This window comes from Corythoichthys intestinalis, chromosome 9, assembly GCF_030265065.1.
Source record: "Corythoichthys intestinalis isolate RoL2023-P3 chromosome 9, ASM3026506v1, whole genome shotgun sequence".
NCBI lineage: Eukaryota > Metazoa > Chordata > Actinopteri > Syngnathiformes > Syngnathidae > Corythoichthys > Corythoichthys intestinalis.
The window spans coordinates 10,563,236-10,578,681 of NC_080403.1; the positions used below are offsets into that span (position 1 = coordinate 10,563,236).

Here is a 15,446-nt window from a genome sequence, read left to right on the forward strand (position 1 = left end):
CAGGATAAGAATAATTCTTAGAACTATTGTCTTGATGGCTGTGGTGCTGAAGCAGAAATAACGAGGGTCGGGAAGCTCCTCGCCCGAAAACACCATTCACCCATGATTTTATGTGTGCGCCGACCTGCTGACACAGGAAGCATTTATGTGGTCTGTTCACTCAGATGATGAGGTAACCGTGGGGAAGTTCTATGCCACCTTCCTGATACAGGACTACTTTAGGAAATTCAAGAAACGTAAAGAGGAAGGCCTAGTGGGTGCACACCCCTCCCAGAACAGCACAGCCATCGCACTGCAGGTGAGTCTCTGCCAGTCAGGTCCAGTTGGAAGTCAGTGTGTGAGCGAAGCCAGTCACGTGGTCCTGTGAAAACATTTTCAAAGGCCTGTACTGTTTTATGTATAACATGTTTGTACGCATCCCATTTAAATATCATCAAGTGCGCTAATGTTATGGTTTGTGATCCAGCAGGACGTTCATCTCGCTGTACAGTATGGATATGTTCTGTTATTTACATCATTAGGAGCTGTAATGTGTATCCCTGTTTCTTGTACTGTTAAACATGTTGATGTTAAGCGTTAGCCGTCACCTCACAAGATTCATCCGTCAGCTCATGAAAGTCACCTCCAAAGCTTGTTTTCTGTTCCACTCAAATCCGCAGTATACACCCTAGGCCGCAACATTGGGTATACCTGCACAATCTAATGAGGTTAAATACAACCACTCTCAATAGATCCGTTTAAGTGCCGGGGGTTTTTTTGTGTGTGTGTGATTTTTGAGAGTTGGGAGGTAGTAGTCACTTGATTTTCCATGTGGGCACCACTAGAGCACCTTGTTTGTTTCAATCAATCTATCCCTGAACGTGAAATAATGTGTTATTTCCCTGGTTATTTCCGCGCAGGTCGGAATTAACCATTAAAGTACCCTTAATATCAAAATAACTATCCAAAACATTTATTATATGTCATATTAATTAAATAAAATTTAAAAAAAATAACATGGATAGATAAATATTTCGTCCCTCCCTTAACATCGATCACACCGTAGTTCTTCTGACAACTGACATTTATTTTATTTGTCACTGTCAAACGATGAACACGCATTCAGAAAAGACAATCATGACAGAGCGTACAATAATGCCATAAAGTAAATCAATAGACACTAGGGATATCCCGATCCAGGTTTTTGCACTTCCGATCCGATCCCGATATTGTTTTGCACTTCCGAACTGATACTGGCCGATACCGATACCGGCCTATCTGAGCATGAATTAAAGTTTAAAGTTATTTAGCCTCCTTACTTGGTTGTCAGACTCATGTTGAAAAGGGTTTTAGTACACTTGATAACAACTAGCCAGCTGAATTAGGTGAGTTTGAATAACACACAATGGTTTGTAACAAGAAACTGACCTGTTTATGCAGTGATAAACACAAAGCATTATAAATAACAAACAGAAATGGCATATTCAGTCAGTAAAACGTGCAAATAATATTGTAAACTGTCTTAAAAAAAGCAAAACACACAAACAACCTCAGTGGAAAATAAACTATTAACTCAGCATCAGTTCTCTGCTCTTGAACAACTGTACCAAGGCTTTAAAAAAATCAGTGCAAATAATACTATTTTAAACCAAAAATGGCTTCTACTCCCCAATGTTCTACACACTTTGTTACTCCATCTCCATCTATTCTACACACTCCCTTTAGCTGTTTGCCCTAGATGAAGTTCCAGCATGATGGGGAGATATTTTTTTACATTGACAAGCATTTCAAGATGCTCAGGTGACAGCTGACATTTTTACCAATAAACTTTAAATTTACATTGCAGTCATAATGTAGGAGATGCCACAGAGGTAAATTGGGAGACGGTAATGCTAGTGTGCTGAAGGTGTGACGTAAAATGCGGACCGGATTTTAGGGAAACCAAATCAAAAACTGGAATGGATTATGTAAATCAGTGCGCTGGAAAACCCTGACCAAAAAAACCCGGATCCCAAAAAACTGGATCGGGAGTCTGGATCGGAATTTTTCCGTGTCGGCCGATCCGATACCAACGCACATTTTTTTGCTCATATCGGCGGTTGATCCAAATATTGGATCGGGACAACCCTAATAGACACATTTGCGTACAAAAAAATTCGTCAATGGCTGCACAATAATACAGAGGAAATATGGTCCAAATCTTAGGCAATTCAATAAGGAAAACGGCAGCTATTAGTGGCACCAGTCAAGCGGTGAAAACAATTTACCCTTTCTCTGCCTTCTTGTAATGTTAACTGGCATTCACCCACGCTTCCCAACATGAAAGCTAGGCTCAAAACTAACAGAAAGTAGCACACGCGTGACGTCAAACAAGTCTGAGTGCAACAAAGGGAAGCGGGTGGCTCATTTAGTACTGTATAATAAAATACCAAATGTGCATAGCAATTAGAGATCAACCATTAAGATTTAATAATTAACAAAATTGAGTAACAAATGATATACCGTACTTACCATCAATGCTGAGAGGTGCCGGAGAAGACACTGTTACGCAACAAAAAAAGAAAATAAATAGAAGAGACTGGATTCAAAGCGTTGGACGAGACTGTGGTGTCTTAAAGTCAAAATCACAGAAGTCGGGTACTACCTGTATATAATCATACTATGAGTCCCTGGAATCTGTCTTACCGTTGGGCTTAAATCATAGAAAGAACGAGTATATATTTTCAAAGCGTTTGGTCAATGAATGGCTTCAAAATCAGTAAAGAAAGTAAAGATCTGAAATAAATCATACCATAGACTTTTCCATCAATTGACAAGACAGCTCCCACAAACATTGCGCCACGTGTTCTCATTGGGAGCTGAACCAGGCAGAGCATTTGGCCTTCACTGTGATAAACGCCAAAACACGCTGCATTCAAACGCTGGATTTAGGTGGAAAATGGTAAATGGTGTTACACTTATATAGCGCTTTTCCACCTTTCAAGGCGCTCAAAGCGCTTTACACTATCTCACTATTCACCTACTGGTGACGCAGCACCAGGAGCAACATGGGGTTCAGTATCTTGCTCAAGGACACTTAGGCGAGTTCATCAGGGCGAAGAATCGAACCCACAACAAGGACGAAAGTTTTACAGCAGGGGTGGGCAAACCGGTCCTCGAGGGCCGCAGTGGGTTCTGGTCTTTGTTGCAACTGACCCAGCACAGATAGTATAACCAATGAGGTTTCAGCAGAAATGAGAAGCACCTGACTGCAATCACTTGTAAAACCGCATGATTGGTGAAAATGTGTCGTCTTAATGGGTTGCAACAAAAACACACACCCACTGCGGCCTTTTGTGGAATATTTTGCCCACCCCTGTTTTACAGCATACAAGTAGGCAGGAGTATCTTGAGTAATTTGGTCGAAGATTCAAGGTAATTATTATATATAAAATTGCCCCATGCATGCACTTTGAAACCTTGTGAAGAAATGCATGGAAAAAATTAGTGTAACTTTAGCTCGAAATATTTACGTAAATTGAATGATCACTGTTATGTACTTCTTTAATCTAAGTACATATAAGGCAGAGACTTGAATGGAACTAGTGCTGCAACGATTAATCGATTAACTCGAGTATTCGATAACAAACAAAAAAAAAGATTCAAATTTTGCTGCTTCGAGTATTCGTTTAGTTTAAGTGGCCTTGTAATGGTTTGTTTTGAAAGTGTTTGCATTTAGTTTTATTGATTTGGGTGGATACACTGCCCTTTAGTCTGCCTCATTTAACGTGGCTGAATCCAACTGCTCCCTGTTAAGACCAACATAAGCTAAGTTTTTGTTTGAGCTAATGTTTTTTTAATGAATTCATGATTTAGTTTATAGGTATATTTAGCCATTTTATTGTGGGAGTATGTCTGAACCATTTGTTAAGGCATTGTAAAAATAAGTTAGGATTTTATAGCATTTAAGCTAGCAGACTTTGTCTATGTAAGTTAGCTGATTGTTTTTTTTGTTGTACATAGATCATCATTTTTTTTTTTTTTTTTTCACGTTTGAGGCTCAGCTCAGGTATTTTAATTTTTTATGTCCCTTATCCGATTACTCGATTATTCGAACTAACTAGTTTAACAATTAATCGACTACTAAAATAATCGATAGCTGCAGCCCTAAATGGAACAACACTTCTTTATTCAGTGTGCTCCTCAGCATACTGTATGTGCCACCGACACATCACAGAGATCCCTTTTATACTGTAATACCACACCCACAGGAAGTGCACACTATGGCAACTATGGTTGCCCAGTTTTTTGCTTTTAACCAAGAATCTAGACGTTTCTATTTTCATGTCTATAGAAATTGCGGGATGCATTTATTTAGAAGAATTTTCAACTTAAAAAGATCTTTGTTACGTGATGGCCGCCATGTTGGATCCATACACTGTAGCGTTAGTTTATATTCAAATGATCAGGTAATTTTTGGCCAACTGCCCGATTTTTGACAAAAAAGTAGTAATATAGACATTCCTGCATCCATTCAAAAAAAAAAATTGCCTTTTGCGTGTTTTATTTTATGTAACATTCCAATCCAAAAACGACGAGGGCCATATAGCCGGCAAGACGTGCCTCCGTGCTGAGGCAATAGTAACATCGGAATCCAACCTAAATAAGTTGTGATTGTATATAGAAAAATGGAAATGTTGCTTTTGTTGAGTAAATTAAGATGATTCTGCATGATTTTCTCAAGTATTAAGTTTCTGATGTGAAAATTGAGTGATTTATTAGCTGTAGAAAACTTGCACTAAATTAAAAAAAAAACAACATAAGTTGCTATTTTTGGGCAAAAACTTATATGATGTGTTAAATATTGCTATTGATCCTGAAAATATAGGTGGTTATCTCTGCATTGGTGATTTTTGTGTATGTAGCGTAATATTTGAGAATTTTATAGCCATTTTAAGTTTTGTTATACTTTTATAAAAAAAAAAAAAAAATTATTATTATTATTCTTATTATTCGGGATTTTATTGGGGAACGACTTTGAATTTTTATGATGTCGCTGCTCATGGAGATTTATAAATGACTAAGGGATTTGCCTGTTTTGGTTTTGGGTCGCTAGCAGCTTTGGTTTTGAAAATATTTGAATTTGAAGTTTTGAAAATAGGTCCCTGATTGGCCCTGAGCCCCGTGTCCCGTCAAGTGATAGTCAACTTTCTGTCTCAATCACAAGGTGTCGCTATAGCCACGTTAACTAGCCAGCCTCCATTGATAAAATTTCATATTTATGTGGCTTTGCATTGTTTTAATAAGTGTTTGTTACAGAAACAAGTACTGTATATTAAGTGATATAAGTGTACAATTTGCCGCTTTTAACTGTTAAAAGTGATTTAAATTTAAAGAATATCAGTTATTTTTCACCTGATACATCTCAAAATTTGATAAGTGCAGCTTTACATTTGCATTATCAGTTCGGGACAATCCTAATTTGTCCTCAACCCATTCACTGCCTTTGAAATACCAGTTAAAGTAGATTGGAAAGGAATTTTATAGGAGTATATGGATATGTGAGTATGAATGAGAATGATGTTTGTAGCAACTTTTAAGAGGTATAATCTAACAATGTCTATTATTAACTGTAGTTTTGTAGCACTGTTTCGGTTCTCGAACTTTCTCTTCTTTCTTTTTTTTTATTTTTATTTTTTTTAATTTCCTGAATTGCTGTCATTAAACTGTGCAGGAGTACCTAATGAAGTGGACAGTAAGTGTATAGCTGCACTCACTGTCACCATAAGTTAACATCAAGCAGATAAAACTGCTTTAAGTCCATCTAAGTCATCTTGAAATGAATTAAAGTGTTTCATTGAATTGGACTAAATTTTGAAACAAGGTTAGACTGACTATACCCAGAATATTTTATCTAAATATCAATGAAAGTGGGTTAAATTCAATTGAGCACATCTGTCTGTCTGTGCATGTCTGTCTGCACTGTATTTACAGTACATGTCACAAACTCTAGCGGGCATGTGTGTGCGGTTGTGGCTGTCAGATGTCTTTTTTTTCCTCTTGAACTGTGAGATAAAGGCCTCTGCAAAAGTGCTTAGCGCTTTTATTGTCATGGTTACAGGCTGGCCTCCGCACACTCCATGATATTGGGCCCGAAATTCGCCGAGCGATATCATGTGACCTGCAAGATGATGAACTAGTAGACTTTATACCAGAGGAAGACGAGGAAATATATAGGGTAACTGATTTGATCTTACCTGACAGGGATGATGTTTGTGACATTACACATCACTTGTACTATATGGACACAAGTTGTGAGACACGCAGCGAAATCAATGGATTAAAACTTTGGGTGACATCAAAGATTTGATTCTAAATATGTTAAACATGTTGAAAAATATTTGCAAAGAACGAGAACCTTATACTGCGTTGTGGACGATTTATCACATTTCAGTATACAATGGCTTGATTTTTCACAATTTTATAGTTTTGATGCTTTGTTTTAATCATTCTATTAATCATTCTAATTTGGCAGTGTTATTCACAAGATTCTTCACTGTATTTATTTTAATTTTAAATTGGATTTTAAAGTTTGGTTGACACCTTGTTTTATATCACAATTATAATGATCAAACAAAGTCATTTTGGACTATGCCATTGTTTGCTGTAGGGAAAAGCTATTCTCGCACGGTTGTCCTCAAAACGAGTCCATAAAGGTAAGCCTTGATGGACCTGGTGTAGAATGAGTTAAGAGCCCTATTCTTTCAGAATGTCTGTCAAGGATTATTTGATCGTTCAGATTTAACACTTAATGTCCTCACGAATGTTCCTGATGAATGTAGGAAAAAAATCTCATTGAATTGTTACCTGAAGCTTTGTTTGCTGCGGAAAAACAAAATGTTTATACTTCTCTACTTGTAATAACCAAGTGTCACCACACTTTTGTCCATATAGTATATACAGTGGGGAGAACAAGTATTTTATACACTGCCGATTTTGCTGGTTTTCCCACTTGCAAGCCATGTAGAGGTCTGTAATTTGTATCATAAGTTCTCTTCAACTGTGAGGGACGGAATCTAATACAAAAAATCCAAAAAATCACATTGTATAATTTTTAAATATTAAATTTGTATTTAACTGCATGAAATAAGTATTTGATACATTGCCAACTAGTAAATATTTCAACTCTTAGTTCTTTTTTAAAAACCCCTCCTGTTCTCCACTCATTACCGGAAGTAACTGCACCTATTTGAACTTGTTACCTGTATAAAAGACACCTGTTCACATGCTCAAACAAACAAACTCCAACCTCTGCACAATGGCCAAGACCAAAGAGCTGTGTAAGGACATCAGAGATAAAGTAATAGACCTGCACAAGGCTGGGATGGGCTACAGGAAAATAAGCAAGCAGCTTGGTGAGAAGGTAACAACTGTTGGAGCGATTATTAGAAAATGGAAGAAGTTCAAGTTGACGGTCAGTCTGCCTCGTTCTGGGGCTCCATGCAAGATCTCACCTCGTGGGGCAACACTGATCATGAGGAAGGTGAGGGATCAGCCCAGAACTACACGGCAGGACCTGGTCAATGACCTGAAGAGAGCTGGAACCAGTCTCGAAGAAAACCATTGGAAACACATTACGCCGTCATGGATTAAAATCCTACAGCGCACGCAAGGTCCCGCTGCTGAAGCCAGTGCATGTCCAGACACGTCTGAAGTTTGCCACTGACCATCTGGATGATCCAGAGGAGCAATGGGAGAAGGCCATGTGTAGGGATGGGAATTGATAGGATTTTTACGATTCCGATTCCATTATCAATATTGCTTAATGATTCGATTCTTTATCGATTCTCTTATCGATTCTAATTTGGGGAAAAAGAACAAATGTTTTGATTGGCATCGAGTTTGTTTAATCGGAAGTCACAACATTACAAACACTCAACGAGATCAAAAGAGGCCCAAAGCCTCAATGTTAACTGTGGCAATAAGTGGCAAATACACAAGAATGTGTAACATTTTGCTGAAACATTTATCTAATAGAAATAAAAAAATATTGGTATATATTGGCAGATAGGTTGTTGTTCTGCCTTTGGCAATATGTGTTAAAGCAGGGGTCCCCAAACTTTTTCCTGTGAGGGCCACATAACTTTTCCCTTCTCTGATGAGGGGCCGGGGTCAGTTTGTAACAGAAAAAGTGTGACGATTGCAGAAGTGCATAAATGTAAAAAATTATTGTTTTTCAGAAAGCCACAATCAAATAACCCTTTCTGGATTCTTCACAGAATGAAAGTAAATAACTTTAAAAAAATAATATAATATAATAATAATAATAATAATAAAAATAAAACTATTAATTAAATAGATAATAACCAAATAACCCTCTCTGAATTCTTCAAGGAAAAGGCCAGGAAATAAATAACACGATTGAGAAAAAAAAAAATTCAAAATGGCCGGACCAAATGTGGGGGCGGGCCGTATTTGGGCCGCGGGCCGCAGTTTGGGAACTGCTGGGTTAACGTGTATTATTTACCGTTACATTGAAATGCATGCCTTTTAGTTGTTGTGGCGCTTACACGCTCAAGTGGGGGCGCCCTTGCGCTTCCTCACGCGAAGAAGAACGCGCTCACGTGAAGAAGAGCGCGCTTACACCCGAAGAAGAAATGCCGCATCCAAGCGAGTGAGCGAGTTAGTGAGAGAGGGAAACACTTCTACGAGCCTACGTTCTTTGTTAATGTTAATATCTACAGAGGCAACGCCTGTATGTATCATCTTTTGTGTTGTTGTTGTGTTTCCACTCACGATCGGACACTCAAATCCAGTTGTGTAGTGGTTTGAACGATGTGCTAATGCTAGCGAACGAATGCAAACCATTTGTTATTACTGTTATTAGCAGCTAATCATCGCTGATTTACGTTGATGCAAACCTGTTTGTTATTGGGGACGAAATTGATTTGTTTCATTTCTATTCTTAATTTCACTCTTCAAGTGATGGTTGAATAAAGTCAGCAAATTATACCAACGTCTTCTGCATCGTCATTTGGGAGTTTAGCTAGCTGTATAGCCAGGACTGAGCCTGAGCGTCTCGGTGAGGAGTGGACAGTGCAGTCTATTCCCTCCCGATGCAGTTATCTCCACCTTGCAATGAATGCAAGTCACTTTGTTGTAATTTTTCCTCGTGAAGTGAAGACACACTTTCGAGCGTTTGAACCTACGTGCTGTCATTGTTATGTTTATGGCTGCAATGCTCGTGCTTACCCGTCGTAACCTTTCATTTTCACACTCTTTCCTGGTGAAGTGTAGTCAAACTTTGGAGCAAGTGGTTCTTGGCGCCATGCTAGTTTGATGCGTCTGGACAACAAGACACGTCACGACGCAATACGTGTCTTTAGGAATCGTTAAAGGAATCGTTAAGGCTTTTTCATTGTGATGTCGAGGCCTCGAAACACTCGGAACCGGTTCCGAATTGGAATCGGATTTCGATTCCCATCCCCAGTCATGTGGTCGGATTAGACCAAAATTGAGGTTTTTGGTCTAAACTCGGCTCGTCGTGTTTGGAGGAAAAAGAAGGATGAGTACAACCCCAAGAACACCATCCCAACCGTGAAACATGGAGGAGAAGAGAAGAGAACTTATGATACAAATTACAGACCTCTACATGCTTTGCAAGTGGGAAAACCAGCAAAATCGGCAGTGTATCAAATACTTGTTCTCCCCGCTGTATTATGCAATAGTTCGCTGATGCTCTTAAATGATCATTAATAGTAAACCCAATTTAATAAAAACAACATAGATTAAGCATATGGAATAATTGTACCCATTTATTGTTTTGCCCTCTTCCAATTTTTTCTTTTTTTTTCCATTTTTAATTCAAGACAAAACAAATTCATTTTCCCCCCATGCAAGCCATACACCCATAAGTCAACTTCCTACTTTGCTCACATCAATTATGAAATCTGACTTAACATCAATCCCTTATTTATCTGTATTGCAATCAATGAAAATTTTGGAGTTGTCAATGTGTACATTCCTTGGCAGCGTAATGGCGGACTTTTTGGCAACCACCTAATGAACGGAGGTCATCGAAGGTCCAACGGCCACCAGACAAACGCAACCCAACGGCCTCTGCAGGTGCAGCCACCCCCTCACTACGCTCACATGGAGCAACCGGTGGGACGGCTTTCTCGAGCCAACGCAATGTCCCACGCCAACCACCGTCACCACCACCACCATCACCACCACCACCGCCACCACAACAATTCCTATGGCAAGTCTCCCAAATCCACCAACATCAACCTCAACAATGCCAACAAGTCCAGTCTACCCAACGGGGGGCACCAGCGCTACTACGAACATGCCCCTCCGAATGGCTACCCGGGTCATCACGGCTCCTACTTTGACTATGAAAAGTCCCGGACCCCACAAGCTCAAAGGTACCAACAAAACCATTGTTCCTATGCAGAAACAGTTTAGAATCATTAAAAGTTTGTTACTGAACAAACACCTAAGTCATTTGGCTTAAAGGTACCGACTAGAGTTGCCCGATAATGACTTTTTAACCGATATCCCGTCACGGTCAAACTCCAAAATTCCAATACCGATATATGCGGTCGTGGACTTGACATATTATGGCTAATTGTATTGAGATGCCCCACTTCATGCTTTAATAATGATAAATGTAACAAATTCAAGATTTTTCCAAATATTCTGTGAAAGACAAGACAACTGAAGTCTTGGAAAAAGTTCCTAAATTGCACCACTGTATTTATTGTTGAAATCAAAATGGTGCAAACATAAGTTCTTTTTGGCTCAAGTGAAAGTGCAAAGTGAAATAACGCACTGCCTATCACATATGGCTTACAGATAGCTTTTGGCTCAAAATGACACAGCTTCAGTACACTGAATGAGGTAAAAGTTTGGCATATGAAAACCAACTGGCAATAACTTTTTAAATAAAATAGGTACACTAATGAGTTTATTGATTCATTATTTTTCAATCATTTATTGTTCATTTAATTTTTGCACCATGAATGCAAATAGTCTGCTTACATAACAGATCACAAGCATCTTAATTGAGTCACCTAATAGTCAATAAGAATAACTGCTCTGCTAAGCTGTGACCAGCCCTTGTACAAAGGCAGAAGGCTTCTACATTCACTTTGAAGGTAACATGCATATTGGCCCAAAAACAATAATGAAAAACCATCCATCCATTATCTTCCGCTTATTCCGGGGTCGGGTCGCGGGGGCAGCAGCTTCAGCAGGGAAGCCCAGACTTGCCTCTCCCCAGCCACTTCAGCCAGCTTCCCCGGCGGGATTCCAAGGCGTTCCCAGGCCAGCCGAGCGACATAGTCTCTCCAGCGTGTCCTGGGTCGACCCCGGGGCCTCCCGCCGGTGAAATGAATGAATGAAAAACCAATGTCGATATTATCTCATATCATTTTAAAATGCTATATATCGGTCGATATTATCGGCTACTCAATAATAGCGGACAACTCTAGTACCATTAACACCTAGTATATGTGACAATCATCTCCAAAACAGTTGATCAAACTATTTAAGTTTGCAATTGGCATTTTTTTTTCGAAGTCTTCTTATGGAGAAAATAATGTTTAAACACAAATAATGACATCGCTGATGTGCACATCAATTGTGTAATGTCAGCAGAGGTGGGTTGAGTAGCCAAAAGTTTTACTCAAGTAAGAGTAACTTTACTTCAAAATAATATTACTACAGTAAGAGTAAAAGAAGTCATCCAAAAAATGTACTCAGGTACAAGTAAAAAAGTATCCATTGAAGATTACTCAAGTAACGAGTAACATTGTGAGTAATTGCTTATTTTTGTTAGATTATTTTTTATTTTTCATCCTGAAATTCACTAAGAAGCCATATATTCCTGACCATTTTAGTAGTGTATGTGCAGAAACTTGTCCCTTTTACATGTACTTTTCGTATTGCCGAATTGTCATTTGAGTGTGTGCATTACTTCCCTGTTTAATGGCAACTATTTGGCACTGATTTGCCCTTTAAAACATGGTAGAATGTGTCGGGGCTAATTCTAGTTCTAGTTTTAATTTGTGTAAATGTCAAAACAAGGCGAATGATTTGTTACGTTCTTCTCCAGAAAGTTACTTATTTCAAACAAGGGTGTAAAAAACACCCTGGTGATTTAATAGTTGTCCAGTATCTTATCACATCGTGGCTGGCAGCTTTCATTTGTTTATCCAACTGCAGAGAGAAAAAGGAATTTATTGATGGTGGATTTTATTTGAAGAGAGGCTGGATCAAGCCATTTGGCATGAATGTGCTTTTATTTTTTGCTCCAGGCCGTAATGAAATGCAGTTATAGGTGGAGCTTCTCCCTCACTCACCATGAACAGGACATCAAATATTTTTTGTTTGTGATGTTTTTTTTTCTTTAAGTTGTTTATTTTTTTTAAATCTGGTTTGTTTATAGTTTGAACTTATCCTGTTTTTGTGAACAGAACCTCAGGCGCCATGTGCTATTTTGGCACTTTATTGAATGGGAGAGAACTAAAAGGTCCACATAAAACATTCTGAGGGCACCAGTGTCCCCCCTTGGATGAGGTGTTTATTTGGGAAGAGGCTGTCATTCATTCTCACGGCGAGTTTGGGCACAAAATCGATTCAAGCAGAGGCGGCTACTTAAGGATAAACCTGTCTCATTGCTTACCTTCAGTTGACTGCTACATTGCAGTTGTTATTTATAAAAAAGGCCTATTGTCCATCACCGTAAAAGATATGTTAGTTGCCCATCAATGAAATGAAAAGTCATTTTGCTCCTCTGTGCACCTGGGATGGAATGAATTCTGCTGAAAAAAAGATGGGTGACTCCATTTGTCTGCCGGCATCCAGGCAGAATCCTACTCCTTATCAAGCCCTCCCTATCTATACAAACCTTTATTCATTCCCTAGTAGATCACAAACATGCTGTGGCACTAACACTCCAATATGGGCCTTGTCTTTCCCTGCCAACCATTAAGTGTGTGAGACAATTACATTCCAAAGACATTTTTATCATGGGAATTGTTTGAAAAAAATTAATGGAAAAAAAAAGAAATGGGATTGTGTTAGATTTGAAGCTAGGTTTATGTACACATAGCTTGGCTAAAACGAACACGCAAGAAGTCAATGTAGCTTTTGTGGAGGTCTGTAGCTGCTCCCCCATCTGCTGTGGTAGCAACCTTCTTTATTCAGGGGCAAACAATAGGATTGAAGGGGCAGGAAAGCAACATAGAACATATAATAGAATACATAGACTACATAGGGGCCACATGGCCCAGAACAAAGGAAAGGCTGACTAGACAGAAGTTATCCTATCTGGTGAATAACTATAAGGAAAGCATAAATGTTAACTGTATGCACAACAATTCCAACAGATTGTCAAGCACACTGGATTGCATGTCCACCATCATGCTCTTTCTTCTTCATACATAGATATATATATATATATTAGATATGTTCCATATACTGTATGATATACAGCAAACAGCTGTATGATATACAGTATATATCACTCTTTTCCTGCCTTTTCTCTCTGTGTTCTTTTCCTTTCTCCTTCTTTACTCAAATGCTTTCTCTCGGCCACCCCTCTGCTGTCTTGGACAGAAGGCGCTACTATGAGACCTATGTTAGGTATGTTGTTTTCCCAGGTTTGCCACCAGCAGTAACAGCAAAAAGGGGTGTATTTCCCAGTGACTTCTTTCATTTTTTCCCATTATGATCAATGAATGTCTGCATCCCCGCGAAACATGACTAAAGTGTGATATGCTGGTCAGTCATACATCTGGTTAGAGTACAATTCTTGTAAAATTCAATAATGGGAGGTAAAATGGGAATAATGTCTGCAAGTGGCCAGCATATTGCGGTCAAAAGCTCTTTTTCTCCTGCATGTGGCTTATTTTGGCACACGGGAATGTTATATCATGTCCACTAGTGGCCACGTCTTATAATTTATACTCATCAGTTTTATTAATCTCTGCTAGCAAAATGGCTTTACGTGGTTTTCATAAGCACCAAAGCTCTTCAAGGCCTAAATGACTGTTATTGTTTGGGGGGGGGGGGGGTTTGGGGTTCATTTCTATGTTTAGGTTTCAGAAGCACTGCAACTGTCTATAGGCTTGCATTTGCATGGCAGTGCATGACACAAGTTCAATAAACCTGTCTCACTCTAAACACTACACACTAACAATTCCCTTCAGGTCCAACGGTGGAGACAGACGTCACCCCACCATCCGCAGAGAGGAGGAGTTGGATGAAGATCGTTTGTCTGGAGAGTATTTCAGTGGAGAGGAGTTTTATGAAGATGACAGCATGCTTTCAGGGGACAGGTAGGCCAGCAACACATTCACAGGCCAAAACATTAGAAATATGCAATGTTATCTGAAAAATCTATTTTTGTTTTTCAGATTGTATGAAATAAGAAATATGTATGTTGTAAAAAAAAAATTGTATATTGGTGTAGAATTGTGCTTCACTAAGAGGCGTTCTTTTATGCTTTGGAAAATATATTGAATACAATGTAATGGTTACCTACAGTATAGATATGTGCAGATTACTGGTTTCAAGGTATACCGTGGTATGAAAACCTCAAGGTTTCAAAACCGCAAAAATATTCTGTCATACCATCCGTAAGATTAGCTATTTTTTGTGTCCCAAAAATGCATGGGGACATCCCTTGCTTGCAGCTGCAAGGCTCAACCCTCCCCCACTGGTTGTTGCTCAGTGTCAGTGAGTCAGCTGTGCTACAAGATGGCTGGAGGAGGTGAAACTCCTGAACTTTTTCCCCCATCAAAGAAAATGAAATCGCTGGTGTGGGAATAATTCGGCTACAGAAAAGTTACAGACCACCGCGGCTTAGAGGAGGAGGGCCAACCGATATCTAAAACATGTTTGCCGAGGAGGCAATACCTTAAATATATGATTGCGCATTTTTACAAAATTAAAGGTTAGTAAACACTGCCATGAATGTTCCCCACCAGCTACGAGAGTTAACTCCAGCGGGTTTAGTGTGTCTAGCGGTGGTAAAACATGTGTTTTTTTCTCTCTGGCAACCGTGCGTGTTGAGAAAGAGTGTGTGTATAATGTAAACATTATACGAGTCATACACACGTGCTTTTTATGGAAAATAATTCAATTATTTTTGTTCTGATGGCAGTAATCTTGAGCTGTGACTGTCGGTTTAGGCTCAACTAAAGGACTGCATTTCATTTTATTTAGAATATTTTAGCTATTTTTTATTTTTTTTTAACTTTACATTATACCTATGTTCAAATTTGCTAATATGTTTTGAAAAATAAAAATCCTGTTCAATGAAAAAGGTTTTTTTTCTGCCCAGATATCTCAAAGTAACACATTTTAGAGCTGTAATTGCAATACCCTGAAACCGTGATATTTTGGCTGAAGGTTATCATACTATCAGCATATCATTCCGGCACATGTCTAGTCCACTACTTTTATAACGTATCAAAATG

At 38.8% G+C, this 15,446-nt stretch overlaps 1 protein-coding gene across 10 annotated transcripts in view; it reads left to right on the top strand.

Moving 5' to 3' along the window:
- The window catches only part of cacna1da (calcium channel, voltage-dependent, L type, alpha 1D subunit, a), a 216,684-nt gene that overhangs the window by 184,409 nt on the left and 16,829 nt on the right, over window positions 1-15,446 (top strand). For 8 of the 10 annotated variants that reach the window (XM_057846662.1, XM_057846661.1, XM_057846665.1 and 5 more), the window contains 5 exons: window positions 165-298; window positions 6,080-6,196; window positions 9,991-10,385; window positions 13,582-13,608; window positions 14,175-14,303. In XM_057846662.1, the coding sequence (XP_057702645.1) occupies window positions 165-298; window positions 6,080-6,196; window positions 9,991-10,385; window positions 13,582-13,608; window positions 14,175-14,303 (802 nt within the window). The remainder of the gene's footprint in view (window positions 1-164; window positions 299-6,079; window positions 6,197-9,990; window positions 10,386-13,581; window positions 13,609-14,174; window positions 14,304-15,446) is intronic. The other 2 variants (XM_057846663.1, XM_057846664.1) reach the window with 2 other exon arrangements.